This window comes from Telmatherina bonti, assembly GCF_933228915.1.
Source record: "Telmatherina bonti genome assembly, chromosome: 5".
Lineage (NCBI taxonomy): Eukaryota > Metazoa > Chordata > Actinopteri > Atheriniformes > Telmatherinidae > Telmatherina > Telmatherina bonti.
The window spans coordinates 33179365-33198008 of record NC_136623.1 but is presented as its reverse complement, the minus strand read 5'-3'; the positions used below and the strand labels follow the sequence as shown (position 1 = coordinate 33198008).

Here is an 18644-nt window from a genome sequence, read left to right as displayed (position 1 = left end):
AAACGTCTAAAAACAAACATGATAACATAAAAACCAGACATTTCTACAGATTCCCTTTTGTCTTACTGAAAATGTCCTGAAAATATAAAAGTACATTTAAGGGAATAATTAATCCCTTATGCAGCATGTCAGCAGGATACAGATACAAGTAAATCACATGACTCCTGTTATTAATTGTACAGACATAAATCTTTAAATGGTCATTTGTATTTGTTTACGACTAATAATTAGTGGTTTGTGCTTGTAATGAGAAATAGTGCAAAACCCATTTGATTTTTTTTTTTTAGCTTGGTTTCATAGATCAAGATCTATGGATTTATATTACACCCATAAGACAACTGCACTTTCAAAAAAAGAAACAAGAAACTACAACCATATTCCAAAACAATTGGGCTGCTGTGTAAAATATGAACAAACAGTACACATTCTAGCCTTGTTCCCCTGTGTACAGAGACTCCTCCTTATTTTATCTTTTCATATTAGACACTGTAGAAAGTGGATCTTTATTCTTTGAAATGATCTGAAAGTGTTAAAACATATTTTAAGATGCAGTTTCTTGCAGATTAATAAACTTCTGCCCATCTTTACATTTGAGAGCCTCTGCCTCCCTGAAATGCTCCTTCTATATACCCAGTCATGTTTCTGACCTGTTTCTAATTAATCTAAAGCTTTTAAGATGTTTTTAATATGTGCAAATTTAATTTTCTGGCTTTAAGTTGTCCCTGCATGAACTTTTACTGAGATGTGTTGCTGCCATTAAATTCAAACTGAGCTAATATTTTCAATTTAATGGTAAAATGTCTGTTTCAACATCTTGTTTTTATTCTACTGATTAAAAAAACATGAGTTTGTGACATTTGCTCATCATTGTTTTCATTTTTTTAATTTACATTTTACACAGATCCCTAATTCTTTAAAATATTGGGTTGTATCTTTGCAAAGAGGACCAATAAGTCCCACAGCAGTCCTACAACTACAAAGCTGTGTTTCACCCAAATTCAGTGGGTGCGCCTTTGAAAATGCTTAGACACAAAATGTAAATGTGCAATAAAAAAAAAAAAAGACTTAAGACGGTTAAAAAAATTGACATCTCATTCTTAAAAACAACAATCAAGTTTAAGAGCCTCTTTCTTTTAAAGAACAACAAGTTGACAACATGATGTCTGAAAACAAAGCATCTATCATGAAAGAATAAGACGTTAAATAAGAATTCAACAGGATGATTTTTCTGAGGATTCACTGTTTGGTAACATCATGACCTTTCTAAGACAATTCTCAGTGTTGTGACTATTTCAGTGACAGACTTACATTCTACAATAAAAAAAAAAGAATATTTACATAAAAACTGTGTTTATTTGAAAGCATAATATGTAGCTCAAACTCTGACCTATAGAAGAGAAACCTTAATGCCTGCTACGGCATGAATGAGCGTTGGTAGCCGTATAGCTGGGATCCTGCTGCGCTCCTTAAACAGTAAAGCTGGAATACCCAGTCGTCACAGAAGCAAACTAAATCCTCTGATCAGTGACTCTGGCATTAAATCTTACAGACTCTGGTCTGTGACATCACACTTCGCTGGTAATTAACATTCACTGGTGACCTCTTAACGTGCACACAGACCAGCATTAAGTTTGAGTGAGTGTGTCAAGGATGGACAGATGAATGGACAAGCAGTCTGGAAGGATCAGATGTCCTTTGGGTCTTTGCTCTCCTCAGAAACAGGATGCACCATCTGGTGGTCTGAGTCCTGGGTGTTGCTGCTGTGTGATAAGGTAACAGCCGGATGCTGCTGCAGCGGTCCACCAGCTACTGGCCTGGCCTCTGAGAGCGGACTCACCCTAAATCAGGACACATTACAAATTAATAGCAGTTAATTAATTATGGGCACAAATATGCTTCTTTTATGTGAAGAACTGTCCTGATATGTACCAATGCGACCAACATAATTTCTCCAGTGACACAAACCACAATGTTTAGCTAAAAAGATGCACATTCAACCGCTGTGTTGTTGTAAATGTTTATCTTAAACATTTCCCAGTTATAAAGCCAAATGCATCATGTTTGATAAGTACAGGTTCTGAGATCCTTTGCATCACTTTGTGGTAGAAACTTTGCTCAAAACCCTGTTGTGTAAACTAAAACGGAAACTTGCATCCAGGCGCCCAATAGATACCAGTCAGCAGAAGACTGCACTGATAATTCTGACCAATCACATGATAATAAATGGTAAAAATACAATGACAATGTTAATGTCCTTTTTACTAATTTTGTCAATAGGTCAAATAAAGACATCAGATTTTAAAATTTGCCTTTTTCTCCCATTTTTTTCTCAAATCGGGCTTTAAAGGGTCTCACATCCAAATGAGAGAAGAGTTGTATGATGTATTTTAATACCACCAATAAAATTAAAATTCATGCACATGTATGAATCATCCTTCTCTGCTTCCTTATCAGTTTACTCCCCTCTTAATCTGGAAACATTAAATGTAAAACATTTTCTTCCACTTTAACTTTATTGACATTTTGGAGCCAAAAATTGTCTAATTTTGAATTGGAAAAAAAATAGTATCTGCTGATTTCATCACTTTTATCTGTGATTAAATGATGAGAAATAAACCTGAAAGTTTCACACCTTTACACTCAGAAAAATGTGTGTTTTAAATCACACACATCAAATTTTGGGTTTTCCACAGTCTATCAACATAAAACAAAAACCGTTTCAAATCTGTACTTTAGAGTAACGTTGACAGCAGCTCATCAGGTGACCTTGTTTTTTCTTACGGTGCTCTGAAAAGCGAAAGTGATCTGATCATAGAAATCAGAGAACATGAACATTTGAGTGCAAATGAAATATTGGATCCATTCTTTGGAAAAAAAAAGGAAATCATTTGCGAGTCCCGCCACATATTAATACCTGGACATCCAGGTAGAGGAGCAGATAATCTCGTCTTTGTGAAGGATAAGGAATCTCTTGAAAGAAATATAAGCAAGAGAAAATCCATCTCCAGGAGGGAAACACATAACTATCTGACTCCAACATAAAAACAGTGGTCAGCAGAATGTGCCAACCATTCACATCAGCTTCAGGAACGATGGGGCCGGACTGGTATTTGCCTTAAAACACCTTGAAAAACCAGTCGAGCATTCTCATGACGGGAAGAAAAACTGAAAGCTAAAGCTCAGACTGGCTGATGATCTAAACTACATGATCTGTAAAACACGGAAGGCAGCATGGCAACGCATCAGCACTTCAGACTGAGGTTGACAGAAGCGCCTCAGGGGACCTAGTTTTTTGTTATGGTGCTCTGAAAAGTAAAAACGATCTAATCATAGACACCTTTGGGAGAAGTAGATGCTTTTATCCGGAGTAACTTACAAGAAGAAACAAAAACATCTTACAAGCTTCAGAACAGCGAGAAAACGCGGCGCTACAGTCCTTTTTAAACGGCAGATTGTAGGAAGAACAGCTCAGGCATGTTCGTGTTTTGGAGACGAGGAGGTGTTCTCAGAAATAAATGAGATTATCGAGATTCTTGAAGTAAAGCGCACAGATTGCATCATCTTGGAACCAGACTGAGACTGCCTTGTGTGCACAGGACTACAGAGAGGAGAAAAGGGGTAGAAGCCTGTAGAACTGTGTTTACACAGCTGGACCCTGAAGTCATTCTGCAGATAAGCTTTGGTTAATTGACTTTTGTAACAGATCACCACTGGAAGTCAGGGAGTAATGAGGTGCACCCTTTTTTTGGTAATAATATTTCAGCCCCGAAAAATGAGGGTTGTCCTTATTTTGTCTTCAATGTTGATATGGATGACCTGTAATTAAGTTCTGTAGGAGGAGGGGGGGGTGGTGGGGGGGGTGGGGGGATGGTTGTTTGCATTCTGAACCTATATTCAGGATATCACTGCAATTTCAGCTGTTGGAAAAAAAAAAAAACAGATTGTGCCGGTGTCCAAATATTTCTGGATCCTATTGCACATCCCCCTGTAAAGTACAAGGATCAGTAAACCTGCTTGTGTTTTCACCATAGACTGTATATAAAGAGATGGACGGAGCCTCCGTGACGTCACCCGTAGGTTTCTGAAGAGCTGAATTGAAGCTCGGTGGGCGGTTCCTACCATCACCATGTTGGTAGAGTGATGCGCGTCGTCTCGTCCGGAAAATACAAATATGGGCAAAGAGGTGGAGCTGAGAAGGCAGCCGTGAGCGTCATGGCGGATGATTGACATCGAGCGAACTCCGAGCTTTCTGTAGCTAAAAGCTAACCGAGCTAACCCCGAGATAACAGGAGCTAACCAGCTAACAGAGGTAAGCGGGCTAAAGTTAAGTCACGTTGTTAACTGGCTAAAAACCGCAGTTGTTCTACGTTCTTATTACTTGAAGCCAGATATCGGTACCTGTCAATCAAAAGGACACGCCCCTAAATTTGCCGAACTTCAAGATTAAATTACTTTAAAACGGGCGAGTTAGAAAAAAATTCACTCCTCCCACAGTTGTCATGAAGGTAAACCTGACCTATTAAACCGAAAATGTTTTTGTACCAGGCTGTAAACATGTTTATTTCTGCCGTGAAGTTGGTCTTTTTAACATGGGAGTCTATGGGGATTTGCTCTGTTTTGCAGCCCCTAGAAGATGAAGGGGGAACTGCAGTTTTATGCACTTCTGTATAGGCTTCACTTTTAACCGCCGGAGGTTGCCGCTTGGTTTTCACACAAAAACACGGACAAAAAACTTTAAAAACAAAATAATCGGGTCTTGTTGTCATCTTACCCTCCATCTGCTACTTTGTGGACGCTCTCTGAGCGGCTGCTCATCTTACTGGAGCTCCCCGCTTTGCTGCGTCTTTCTCCCCCCTCCCGCTCCCGCTCCCCCCTCCTGGAGCTTCGGCTGGAGGTGCCTCGGTCCAGGTGCTCCCTGACTGAGGCGTCGGTTAGGGAGCCTTGCACGTGGGGCTCATGGTTGCCGCTGGCGTTGGTGGGCATGACGCAGGTGCTCGTGCCCATCGACTTAGAAATGACTTTGAGCTTGTGGGAGCCGGGCTTGTAGTGCTTCTTCTTGTGTTGAACGCGGCTGTTTTGCTTGAGGAAGAACTCGCAGGACTCCTGGAGCACCCTGCGGCTCTCGCTGATGGGACTGTGGATCACAGAACAAATGAAGTAAAGCAAATAACGGATCAGATGAATTACTGCAGTGTCGCTCCATTAGTGGTAAGAGATGCGGTCTCACTCTCTTTTCCGGGTCCTGTTGAAGAAGTAGGCCCACTCAGAGCAGGTCTTCCTGCTGCCGACCCAGAACACTGCAGATATTCCGACCACCAGGGTCATCACGTATTTCACCAGAAACAGGGTGAGGTCAGGACGGTCGAGCTCTGCAGGCTAAAACAAAGACGGGCAAACGGTAATAAGCTCCTTGTGATTTTCAGTGCAAATTACCAAATCAAATTGTTTGCTTAAATTAGATGAAGACTTTCATTTTTCACAGACACTTCCATCCAACGAGAGGATGAGCTCCTTCAGACAATGTACCAGCAGACTCAGTTGCACATGTATTACAGTAAAGTGCTGCTTTACTGGAGTTAAAGGGTTCAGATTTGCTTAGAAATCCAACATTTTTCACATTGAAATCTAGACACAGGTTTGGTTTTTCTCTTGTCATTTTTCTATATTCAGTGTGACAAGTAATGTGTTGCTCAGTTTTTCTGTTACCAAATTGTCTGAAACCTGAAAAAATAAAGACTTAAATTAAAAAAGCTACTGTGTAATCAGGGTTTAGTGGGGTCACTCTTTTGACTAGTTGTATGGTTTTTTTGGTGTTTTTTTTTAAAAAAAATTTCTCACATGGTCATACAAAAGGGTAAAACAAGACTTTACACAACAAAAAACAAACAAACAAACAAACAAACAGAGCACCATGCTTGAAAAGGAGCAGAAAAAAGATTGTGATTTTTTTGTTTGTTTTAACCACTGATGATCAATTTTAAAAGCTTTAAGTCTTATTATAACCTTTCATAAATATATGACTGCAATGCTTCCTGCTTATTGAAAAATGAACAAAAAAAAAGCTTTAAATGAAAGTTTGGAAAGCAAATTTTTATTTACAACCAGAAACGGAGGAGCCAATAATCTCTGGAAGTTGTCTGTGTGCGAGCAATGAAAACCTAATATTAAACCTAATTTACATCTTCTTGTTCCTCTCTGCTTTTAGTTAAAATGATCTTTGTGATATTCTTACTTAAGAAGGAACTCGTATACGATGAGATGACGCAACATCTTACCATGAAGTGTTTAAGGTTTTACCTCTTCAATTTGCTGTTTTGTTCAGTGACTGAGCGGTCTCTTTCCCCTCTCTGAACATCTAGGAAAGCCCTGATTTTATACCCTGACGCAGAACAAAGGTCTAATAATATATTAAAGGATGATACCGATATCACTATTAGTATCGGCTCAATACCATGTGTGTGTACTCATACCTGGTGTTAATAAAAGAGTACCGATACCACACTAGTCAAGCCAGTGCAGATGTGTTTGATGACATGATTCTGACAGGTTTTAAAAGAAATAAATGCCTTGAATGTTAAAGTGTGAAATTTTTTGTTACACTAAAAGCCAGATCTTTGTTTCAAAACCACACATTTCTAGTTGTATTTAGGTAAAATGTGCCAAATCAAAATAAAAATTGTTGAAATTGTTAGATCTGTAATGTTATTATATTTGTATTGGTGAGGTAACTTCAGAAAGGATGAGTCATTTATTACAACCTAATGAAATCTTACACAGTCATAACAGCAATAATAACCATAGTTACAATAATGTTCACATAAACACATCTGGTATCGGCAAATATCGGTATCGGCAGATCTTCAAGTTTCAGATATCGGCATCGGATCGGAACTCTCAAAAGTGCATTTCTATATAAAAACACATTTTTTCTTAACTTTGTCCATGTGTTCTCGTTCTTTGTGAACACATTGTAATAAGCCAGAGTTACCTTGTAGGAGCAGGGGATGCTGTATTCTTGACAGCGGTCATTGATCCAGGTGTTCTCCCAGGTGCTCCGGTAGCTCTGTTCGTAAGTGTAGCAGGCTAACAGAGTGACCAGCGGGACAAGGTAGAGGCAGCTGAACACAGCGATGCGAATCATGAATTTCTTCAGCTTCTCCTGGTTCCTTTCGTCATGCTGGATCACCTGCCGGACGTGGTTGAGAGAAACAATCCCTGCCAGGATGAGGAAGAGGCCCACTATGACACCCACACACAGTGGTGCCAGAACAAAGTACCGCAACGCGTCCAGGTCGTAGAGCCCCACAAAGCAAACCCCACTGATGTTGTCTCCTTCAACTTTGTTTAGAGCCAGCAGCATGACCGTCAGGGCCCCAGGGATGCCCCAAGCGGCAGAGTGGAACCAAACCTAAAGACGGAGGACAAAATATAATAAATCATCGTACTGGGAAAGAAAAAGTCGCTCGTATTGACTTAATGTCTCTGCTTTACTCTGACTAACTTTAACTTACTGCTTTCTTCTCAATAGCTTCACAGCTCCACTTTGGTCCAGCAGCCAGAAACCATGTGATGGTGAGTATGACCCACCAGACGATACCCGCCATGGTGAAGAAGTAGAGAAGCATGAAGAGCAGAGTGCAGCCTTTGCTCTGCGAGCCCAGCACCACAGTGTCCACACCTGCAGGGTAGGATGCTTTGGTACACGCAGCGTTGTTCCCCAGCAGGAAACCGATGAAGTACATGAGCGAAACGAAGCTGTAACAGACGGCGTAGAAGATGATGGGCCGCTCTGGGTATCTGAAGCGCTTTACATCAATAAGGAAGGTGAGAAAAGTGAAGAGCGTGGCGGCCAGGCAGACGATGGACAACACGCCGATGAAGTTTTTGGCAAATTCAATGTCGTGCGGTTTGAAGTACATGTTGGAGCAAGGCGGTGCACAGTCCTGGGCACCCAGGAACGATGAGCCAAGACCGGGCTTGGTCTTCAGCTGCAGTGGGCACCAGAAGCCAAGGTCTCTCTTAGGCGATGAGGAGGTCATCGGGGTGGTTGCATGAAGCACAGAGTCACCTAAGTAACACGACTCCAATCTATAACAACAACAAGATGAGTTGGCAGAGTGGGAATGTCTTTCTGAGCCAGAGTGGGAAGGTAAATTTCTTCCTGTGGATGTTTTCTTACTTATCACATTGTAGCTCCGGAGGCCAGGCGACACCAAAGATGCGGATGCTCTCCTCGCAGTCAGACAGGACAGTCTCACACTCCTGCCTGCATGGACGGATCACCATGCTCTCCCCGACACACGCTGGGATGAAAGCTCGGCACAAAAAGCGGTGGACATCTGGAGAACATTGCAGCTTTGCAAGCGGCATGAATGGCTGATATGGAAGAGATGAAAGATTTGATTTGAATAAATTTGCTGATAGTGAGAGATTTAGCTGACTAAAGTTATCTACCAACACAACAACCTGTCTCTTGAGCTCCTTGAAGGTTTATAAAGTCACATTTGAAACGTTCAGACACAAACTTCACAACCAGGCAGGTCAGCATGAAGCAATAAACAGAAAGGGTTAGATTACATTTCAACTTTGTTTTGAGAATTTTGGAAATGTTTTTTTTATTATTTTTGCAGATATTTACTGTCTGAACTGAGGGATCTGATGTTTATGTGTTGAGTTTAGAAAGCAGCGTCAACAGGTTGTGGATTTGCTGTCGTGCAAACCCATGAAAACACCTGCAATATAAACCTAAAAAACAAAACACGTGTATAAACTCTTTGAATGAACACAGAAATTAGGTCATGAATGAGACATTTTCAAACGTGTTATTTATAATTATAATGTCTTTCTGTGCAGCAGCAGTCAGTCATTTAGACATCAGTCTTCATGCTGCATTAATGTTATCTGTCTGTGCAAGCGATGAGTGACCGCTTGTGTGATATATTTCTCATTTATTCCGGATCTGTAAGGTATTTCATTAGAGTCCGTAAAGAATCTATGTTTTCTATGATCATGTCATCTACACCGACGATGGACTGGTGACCTATCCAGGCTGATTAATGCTGGGATAGGCAGCTTCCCTGCAACCTTTAATTGTACTAAAACAGGGGTGTCCAAACTTGGTCCTGGAGGGCCCATGTCCTGCAGGTTTTCCATGTATCCCTGCTCCAACACATCTGGCTTCCATTAAATGGATCCAATGAAGTTCTGCACAATGGCTGCTTAATCTGAGTCAGGCGTGTTGGAGCAGGAATTGATGGAAAACTTGCAGGATTGTGGACCGTAGCTGGACCCCCCAGGACTAAGACATATAGAAAATGAATAAATGAACCTTATCAACAACGCAGTGAACAGAACACAGCAATTAGATCAAATATGGCGGGTCATGGAAGCAGCTGGAAACGTCTCCGTAGTGCATGTTTTAGCATAAAGAACAGTAGGTATTCTTAAAACAATGTCAGTGTAGGCGTTGTTTCACCTGAGGACACGCTCTCTTCTGTCCCTACTGTTTGTCAGATGTCACAAAAGCCCTCAAAAGTCCAGATGAACAACTTTTTAAATCGCAGGTTGATGCAAAATCAATGAATAAAGCTAACAAGCATTGCGCGCTGTGCTTGATCACAATACGATATAAAAACAATACATAAGGATTCAGTCTTTTTTAGGGCTGTGACAATATGCTTTTTCCTGATTCGATTCAATTTGATTCCGATTTTTTTGGGTGCCGATTCAATTTAAATTGCGATTCTCACAATTCTTCAATATTGCTGATTTTTGTTGATTAAAAACAAAAAAAATGTATAAAACTTTTTTTTACTGGTCATTTTTCTTGATTTCAAGTAGGAAAAACAACACCCTAGCCATCCCATCAATCTGCTGCTATAATGCCCAAAAACACACAATAAAAGATCAATAAATAATTAAAAAAAAAAAAAAAAAAAAGACAAAAATGTTATAATGGATTATTTTTTAATTATTTGAACTAAAAATTTGATTTTTTTTTTTTTTTTTAATCGATTTTAAAATTGTGAAGTAAAATCGATTTTTCGATTAAATTTTCCCACCCCTAGTCTTTTCCCACAGAAAACATTCTGATCAAACACCATTTTGTTTTGATTCACTTTTACAAATAAAATAGAATAAAACTAGATTCATCCTGATTTTCCTGAATTGACTGATTCACAACAGCCTGATTTGATACGAATAAATCCAATATGATTTGATATTCATTCAGTTATTATGTAACAACACCAACCTTTCCTGAATATATTAAAGACATTCTCAGATAAATGCTTTTATAAAACACTGAGCTTTTTTACATGACCAAAAAAGTCTGATATCTGGGAGTGATCAGATTACTGTAATAATCTCCTTGATTCACATACACACAGTTGTGCTCATATTTATTCATACCCTTTCATTAAAGAAGGGAAAAAAACAGCTGCCTGTAAAATAAGCTGAAATTTACTAAAGTAATAAATAAAAATGTGAAAATCATTACATTATTTTCCAATTCTGCTTCAATAGAAATATTTTTTCTAAAACGAAAACCAACAAATAAGATGATTTATTACATATTACATAACTCATTAACTAATAATTAGTTGAACAATCCTTTAATGTTTCCGCTCCAGTCAGGTGTTTTCTGTTCCTCTCAGTCAGACTTCTGCACCTGTTGACAGGTATTTTGTCCCACTGTTCAACAGAAAAGTGCTCTAATTTGTCCAGGACCAATTTGTTTGTATGTTTTGTTTTTTTTTTCCTTTTTTAAAATCAGCTAAATGAAAAAAAAAAAAAACAGTTTCTTATATTACTAAATTATATTTTTGCAAATTTTTAGTTATTGTTCCTTTTTCTCCAGTTATTTGAGTGACTGTTGTAAATGCAGCCTTTTCTTTAATGAAAGGGGATGAATACATATGAGCACAACTGTAGCTGGTCATTGAGAGTGATGTCAATCACACAGGGATACTTGTAGCCTAGTGGTTACCAGTTCACCGATGTCCCCCAGAAGTGGGATTGTGTCTGGAAAACCTGGTTTTAAGTCCCCAGGGAGCAAACAGAGGTAAACCTCCAGGTTTACCACTGTTTGCACCCCCAGCTGCTGGGGTAGTTAACCTCCACAGCTGCTGCTGCTCAGGCGCTGAATCATGGCAGATCTACAGATGGATCAGTTGCAGAGCTGAATTTCCCATCTGGGAATTATTTGCATCATTATTTGCCTAAATTATCCAGTTTTTGTGCCATGTTTGAAGTAACTGTGCTACTACTGCCACTGCACATGTGGTGGTGACACTTTAAGTTGCCATTAAAACAAAGCCATGCATGTCTGAAAGGAGTTAAAGAGCTAAAGGTAGGCCTGGGATATGAGGAGTGTGTTATTTGGTATACAATCTGCTCTCAAAAAGGATTTGCACAGACTGAGCCACCATAAATAAATCAAAACTTAACAACTCCACCTGAAGTTCACCACAAGAAAAGCGGCTTTTAGGATGATTAACAGGCCAGCAAAAACCCGCCACATAAAAACCTGCCTGCTCACATTTCTCTCACCGGGGAGGGAATAAATTAATCTCTTATCTTCTTTTATAAACGATCTGAGCAGGGAGTCGTGATGAGTTACAGGTCAACTTTGTTTCCTTCTGAAATATATTTTCTTAAGCTGCGCCATTCTTTTCTACGCCGCACAAAGCCGCCCATTCACTGGCTGGAAACCATATTCTTCTGTTTCAACACACTGTTCAAAAGCTTGTGGATGGAGAAGGGAGGGGGCCGTATGGATGGCAGGAAATGAGTGCACGGCCTTTTGGAAACAGTGAAATAAATGCAAAGAGCTTTTCACAGGAATGCTGTTGAAGAGGAATATTATGTGGATTTCACAGCGAAGATAACGTCACTCCAGCTTACCAATTCATGATTATAAATCCCACCGTTCTCTGCGTATGCCGTCAACTTTATGTGGTTCTTTGTGGTTTTAGAAATACGTGTTTTTGTTTTAATTTCAAGTCAGAGCTTTAATAAGTCACACATCTGCCTACAAACATGCTGTCACAAAATCTAATCATAAAAAATTTGGGTTTAACTGTCATCGAGCTTTCATAACTAAAACAGGCCACTGTTGGACTAAACGTTAATATTTCTACACAAAACACACACATATACCAGAGAACAGTGTCTTCAGTGTTTCCCTTGTTTTTCCTGAAATCCAGCCTGCCAGTAGTCAAACAAATTTGAGGCCTAAGATCGCCCCTCTGACAGTAAGCGTCCTTGTTTTCTCTCCTGCGGAGGTCCTTAACTCTGAACCCCTCACATCTCAACAATCTGACCTTTATTTGCGTTGCAGCCGTTACTATAAAAACTCTCATTTCAGAAACTTTCAGGTTGGATCAGAAGTAAAACCTGAGCTGATTGGCTCTTAAAGGCAAAATCCTACTTCAAGGATTAAATGTCATTTTCTGAAGTTTCTGTTCCAACTTTTAAGACCCTCTAGTGTTCCCTGTCCTTTACACGTCAATTAGTCTCTTTTTCCTCTTTATATTCTAACACTTCACACTTTTCCGTTTCCAGTGCTGGAAAACTAGATGAAACGGGTGCTGTTACTGTGGAGAACTGCACTGAAAGTCTGGTCCGAAGCCAGAATAAAGCAGCAGCATCTGGGCTTTGTGATACATCACCACACACTCTCAAAGAGAGAGCTGAAAGTTCGCCAGAGAGTGTAAGCTGGTCACCTGGGAGATAGGAGCATGCAAGTTAAACTGCGTACAGGGGAAATGGGTGAGTTATTAACAGACAGAGAATACTCATTGTGGTATGTGCAGTAGGCTTTGTGTGGTACTGGGTGTGTCCCCAACCCCCCTCTTTCTGCAGGAATCAAAGACCCCTGACAACAAAGTGGACAGACTAGCCTGTGGCCAAAGTTGCTGAGAAATAAGAAGCCTACACCTTTTGCCAGACAACACACAAAAGAGTCCTTCAACAGATCTCTGTTCATGCCCCAAACTCCTGACACTGCATGTGTGTAACCCAAACCCCAGCCCTCAGGAATGCCGGCACAAAAGACGGAGCTGCTAGAAATACAGTTTTCCCTGCTGAGGAGACGTAAGACAGCACCTGGTTTTCACACACATTAGACAAAGTGTCACCGCCATCACAGAGCAATGATCAATAACACAGCATATAACACTAACAAAGCAGTAAAACAGTCCCAAAATAAAAGCTGAATGTAGCTGAATTTCCATATTAAGAAATGATTGTTTGCCTGAAAAGAAAGTTGTTGAGCTTGAATTATTCTTTTTTTTTTTTGGTTGTTTTTAGAAAACCACTGTTAGGTTTCATATGTAAGTCGCTTTGGAAAAAAGCGTCTGCTAAATGACTGTAGAATAGAATAGAATAGAATAGAATAGAATAGAAAAGAAAAGGATTAGAATAGAATAGAATAGAATAGAATAGAATAGAATAGAATAGAATAGAATAGAATAGAATAGAATAGAATAGGTGGGGGAACATCAGCTATACTGACTAGATGATGTCACAGCCATGTATAACCAGCTAAATTAAGCACATCACACCATGTGCTAGGGGTGGGAAAATCTAAGCGAAATATCGAATATCAGGATTTTTTGCTTCACGATTTTAAAATAAATTTTTTTGTTAAAAAATCCTTTTTATTTTCAGCTAATAAAAATAATCCATTATTAATTTTTGGTCATTCTTTATTATCTTCAATGATCTTTTTACTTGTCTTCCTGTGAATTATAGCAGCAGAATGATGGTCTGGTTACTGTATTGATTTTTCCTAATTGAATAACAAGCAAAAAGAAGTTTTGTACAATTTTTTTTGTTGTTTTTAATCTACAAAAATCAGCAATATCGAAGAATTGTGAGAATCGCGATTGAAATCGAATCGTACCCCAATAAAATCGGAATCGAATCGGGACAAAAGCATATCGTCACAGCCATACCATGTGCAATGCTCCTCTACATGTAGAGGAGCATTGCACATGGCACAGGAGTCAAACTCCAGTCCTCGAGGGCCGGTGTCCTGAAGGTTTTTGTTGTCTCCATGCTCCAACACATGACCAAAACTTAAAAACAGGTTGACAAGAAGCTGCTGGATGCATTTGATTTGAATCAGCTGCGTTGGTAAACGGAAACAACAAAAACCTGCCGGATACCGGCCCTTGAGGGCTGGAGTTTGACACCCCTGATGTAGATGTTGGGATCATGTCCCCCGTCACCAGTGGTTGGTGACCAGCAGTCTGCAAGCGAGCGCTGGATGGTAGCAACCACCAGTACTTTGCTGCACCACCTTTACTCTTAAACTTGCTTTAGACCAGAAAAACACCCTTCACACCCTCAGGTAAAACAAAAAGCCTGAGAACACTATTACAGCCCAAACAGCCGAAGACGTGGCTCTGCTGAGTGTTATGGAGAAAGACGGATTCAGGGCTTTGATCTAAGCAGGCAAAGTGCTGTTTTTGCACGATGCACATTTCTCATAACAATAGATGGGGCTATTCTTAGCCAATCTACAGCAGTAATTCTTATCTCAGTCAGTGGGAAATGTGGTTACCACCCAGTCATGCATGCATGGAAAAAATGATAATGTCAAATAGAGCTTGAAAGAATAACAACTTGAACAGATCTGATGCCTGATCAGAACCACTTCTGTGATTGTGTTCCTGCAACTATGCTGTTGTAGTTTATTTGCTGCCAGTTTATGGGAAGCAAACCTGAGGTCCTTCAGCTGCAGTAAAGACGTGCATGATAAAGAGCTGATCTGGGGTAGAATGAATGAGTGTTAAAAATAGCTGTTTTTTTGCTATTTCCTAGTTATTTACTGCCTTTATTGTTTGACGTTTCCTCCTCTTTAGGGATGAAACATCCTGCAGTCATTCAACTTGCTCCAGTCGACTCCCAACCAATCAGCACATGGCAAACGCATTGCATCACTGCCGAGGGAAACGCGCTGTGAGATTTGGGAGGATATCACGCCATAATCCTTCACTGAAGTGAGAACAGCACAGATGGATACAGATGAAATCCTACTGAACTCAGTCAGATCTGATCTGACCAGTTTGTCACTGGAGCACACACATGATGCTCACAAGCAGTTTTTTTTTTTACTGGGTCACATACAAAGATACCGAAGGCATTTAACATGTTATCACAATGATTTAACCACCATATGATTCCTTCCATCATACATGACCCTGCTTCATGTTCTTTTATCTAAAACTCTCCATGAATAAACATAAATGTTGTTACATGTTTTTCTAAGAACTCATTAGCAAGACAACATATATGATCCTGTAAGTTGGAGAAAACATTTTATTATCTGAATTATTTATTTATTTTAGCTCTGAGTGCAGAACAAGTCGCCATTTTCAGTTCTTTTTTTGGTCCAAATCGAAGATGACACTATCCCCCTCACATTTACAGCTGTTTATGACCTCAACAGCTGCGAAATGTATTTCATATACTTGTTCAATTTTAAGATCCAAATGAAACGTAAATAAAAATATTCTTATTTTCTTCTAAACTGGAAATCGTCATGGGGTTAAGGAGAGGTCGTAGCAGAAATTCAGAAGGATTTAGAGAAAAGATGAAAGCGCATCTTTTATGAGAGCCTAACCAAACTCACACAAAGTACTAAAGATGACACTAAAGATGAAAAATACATCTTTGACATTTTGTCTAATTCTGCTTCATTATTAAAGTTCATAATTAAGGAAGGAAAGAAAAATAACTAATTCAGTGTTTATAACGAACCTAATCAAACACTTCTTTAGGGATGCTCCAACCTTTCCAATACATAAGGAGGTACTGTAGCTCCCTTTTTTAAGATTTAGACAATTTAAGTAGCTCTTCCAGGTCATTTCACTCAGTTAGGAACCTTCCTAATATTAAAAAAAAACCAAACTAAACGACGACTGATGGAAGTGTTGAAAGAAAATGTTCATGAGAAATAGATGACATGATGGACTGGTGGCCTGTCCAGGGTGTACCCTGCCTCTTGCTCAATGATGCTGGGATAGGCACCAACTTCCCCATGACCTGGAATTGGACCAATGTAAAAAATAGTATAAAAAATAAATGAATGAATTAAGGTAGGAAGGCAATAAAAAAGACTGCTCTTCATCCATGACGCTGATGAAATGACATTTGTAGAAATCTGAGGAGAGTGAAGCTCAGCAGTTTTAATGTCATCGTTTTGCATTAATGTAACAAATCTGGCATTAATCCAATGTGGCGACTATTTTGAGATAAGGGAAGGATTTAAAAAATATAATAATCAGAATGAGCTCAGCAGGGCTCTTAGGTCACGCTGCAGGCACACACAACATGTAAATGTTGATTTTATGACACCGGTTTCTGTGTGAGGGGCGTCTCTGCTTTTAACCCCTTCAGTAACCCTGATAGTTTCGGAGCTCATTTCTGTGAGAGCATTATCATCGTCGTCATCATCACAGCTGCAGTTTGGGGGTGATTTTATGGCTTTATTACGGTGAAAACATCCAACATAAACTGTTAAAGCATTGTGAAATTTTGCTTTGTAGCTCGCTTTAAGATAGTGAACCTGTCTAAACCTCAAACTTGTCGTTTTCGCCAACCACCTATCAAGTTCATGACAAGTTTCTATAGAAACCAAGAGTAATAAGAACATTTTCAGCAGGTCTTTGACCCTGTAACATTATTTTCAGTATAGATTTGCTGCATTACCACAAAAGACACTCAGAAATTCCAAATTGAGCCTTATAAATGTAATATATATGGACTTTATCTGTAAAGTCTTTGTCATTCCAGCATGTTGCTGGATTGATTGTCAAAATAATGCACAAATACAGGCAGGAATAGATTGGTAACACACTTGACCTTTCAATCAATAAAGGGTTGAAAGAAATGAATGAGCAATAAATGGATCAGACCTTTAAATATCACAGCATATTATCCAATTGTTGTGAGGACTCACCTCCATTTCCCTGGCTGCAATATCCTGATCATAGTGCTCCATCATGTTGGGAAAGAAAGTCATGTTGTAGGGCATCCCTAAGCACCAGTGCACTCTGATAGGCTCACAGGTGAACAGGCTGTGGGCACTGCAGCTTGCGACCCATATCAGAGCCAGGCACACCCAAAGTGGTCCTGGCATCAGCATTGCAGCAGCTGACTGGGAGAAAATGTGCTTTTATTTTCACTACAACAAGCTTCTCTTTGGCTCTGAAGGGTGACTCGTTTCGGCTCACGCTGTCATCCACAGTTCAACTCTCCTGGAGACATCTCATGTTGCAGCAGGTAAAGTTTTCTTGTCATCGGTCAGCATGTGCATCTGGATTGCAGGTAGGACCTCCACATTCCTGAAAAATAGATAACTGTGAGTCAATCTAATATATTTATCTTGTAGGAATCCCAAATGGGAAGAATTTTTTTCGTTGGTCTTTTTCACAGGTGCCACAAAACCAGATAACGCCATATATTTGATCTCTTAGACAATTCATTATCATAACTCTGTATTATTGCACAACTCTAAGGTCCCTTGAGGTCCTCAAGATCCAGGTGGAAAAGTGGTATTTATTTACATCAGTCAGATAGAATTAATGGAGCAAAATCCAGTCAGATCCTGTGCAAACTTTGTGTGCATGCACTAAGACAGGGTGGGGAATGCTAAAGATCATAGCTGATTTACTAGAATAGGTCTCAGCTTGTTGGTGCACATTAAACCTCACATTAAAGTGTCAAGAGTGCCACATACACACTTATATTACCAGCAGCTTACAGTCTTGAAAGCCTGACAGAAAGAAATGCCTTCTCTATGATATCTTGCTTTCCATAAAAGCAAACTTTCAGTAAGTTTAACTTTGTAATGATGAGTTCACATGGGGCCGTGCAGGCTAAATTCATCTGATAAAACTTCTGGTTACTTCTGGCATATGCAAATTGGTTTAAAAATAAAATTTGATTTGTTTTAGGCTGTTTTTAACTAAGTATAGTTTTCATGCAGATTAAAGGTCTTGTCACATGGTTGCTTTAAATCCAGATGATGCTGCATATTGTGGTAAATATGTACCGTCCAACAACTAGAGGCTTGAAAGTTTTCAAAAATTCGCCAAAATAACTAATTCTGCAACTCCTGCCAGATTACAGCTAACATAAACACTTTAGCAAGCACATTTTTAAAGACAGAAGACAAAAAAAATTGCATAATTAATAGTTTTCTACAACATTTGTCAACATGAAGACACGTACTGCTCACTAACAACAAAGTAACTACGTTTACACTTTGACAATTTAGTTCATCTAGGTTTAAAGTACTTTTAAGAATATTTCCGTGCACCGTGGGCAGGACAGACGTTGTCCCGTAAGACAGACACCGACAGCGGGCAGAGAGGACAGTCAACATCCGCGCCTCGGTGGTTGCTGCGGGACGGGGGCCCGACTCAACTTCCATAGAAAAAAAAGTAGAAACAAACAAACCAGGGGTCTAAAAACACGAAACATAAATACTTACCTCCAACTTCCAAAGACTTTCCATATAAGCTGGCTACACTGGTACTTGTCGGAGAGGTTCTGTAGGTAATTTGATAGTATACTTCCTGCGGTAAGCTCCGGCTCCGTCCCAGCGTCTCTGTCCGGCTGCCATCAACTGC

At 39.6% G+C, this 18644-nt stretch overlaps 1 protein-coding gene across 1 annotated transcript; it reads right to left on the bottom strand.

Annotated features, from left to right (window-relative positions):
• Positions 1 to 58: 58 nt before the first annotated feature.
• Positions 59 to 18644, bottom strand: fzd6 (frizzled class receptor 6). Its single transcript, XM_079240004.1, has 8 exons — positions 18506 to 18644; positions 16970 to 17354; positions 8180 to 8376; positions 7512 to 8088; positions 6989 to 7408; positions 5228 to 5376; positions 4772 to 5134; positions 59 to 1838 (listed from the first exon to the last, which is right to left on the bottom strand). The coding sequence occupies exons 2-8, from the start codon at positions 17153 to 17155 to the stop codon at positions 1685 to 1687; spliced, it is 2046 nt and encodes a 681-aa protein (XP_079096130.1). The 5' UTR covers positions 17156 to 17354; positions 18506 to 18644; the 3' UTR covers positions 59 to 1684.

Excerpts from the sequence above, each read along its gene's own strand:
- fzd6 (XM_079240004.1), bottom strand. The coding sequence starts at position 17,155 with ATGCTGATGCCAGGACCACTTTGGGTGTGCCTGGCTCTGATATGGGTC. Across the intron at positions 8,089-8,179 it reads CCGGAGCTACAATGTGATAA|ATTGGAGTCGTGTTACTTAG; the intron begins GTAAGAAAACAT and ends TTGTTGTTATAG. Across the intron at positions 7,409-7,511 it reads AAGCTATTGAGAAGAAAGCA|GTTTGGTTCCACTCTGCCGC; the intron begins GTAAGTTAAAGT and ends CTCCGTCTTTAG.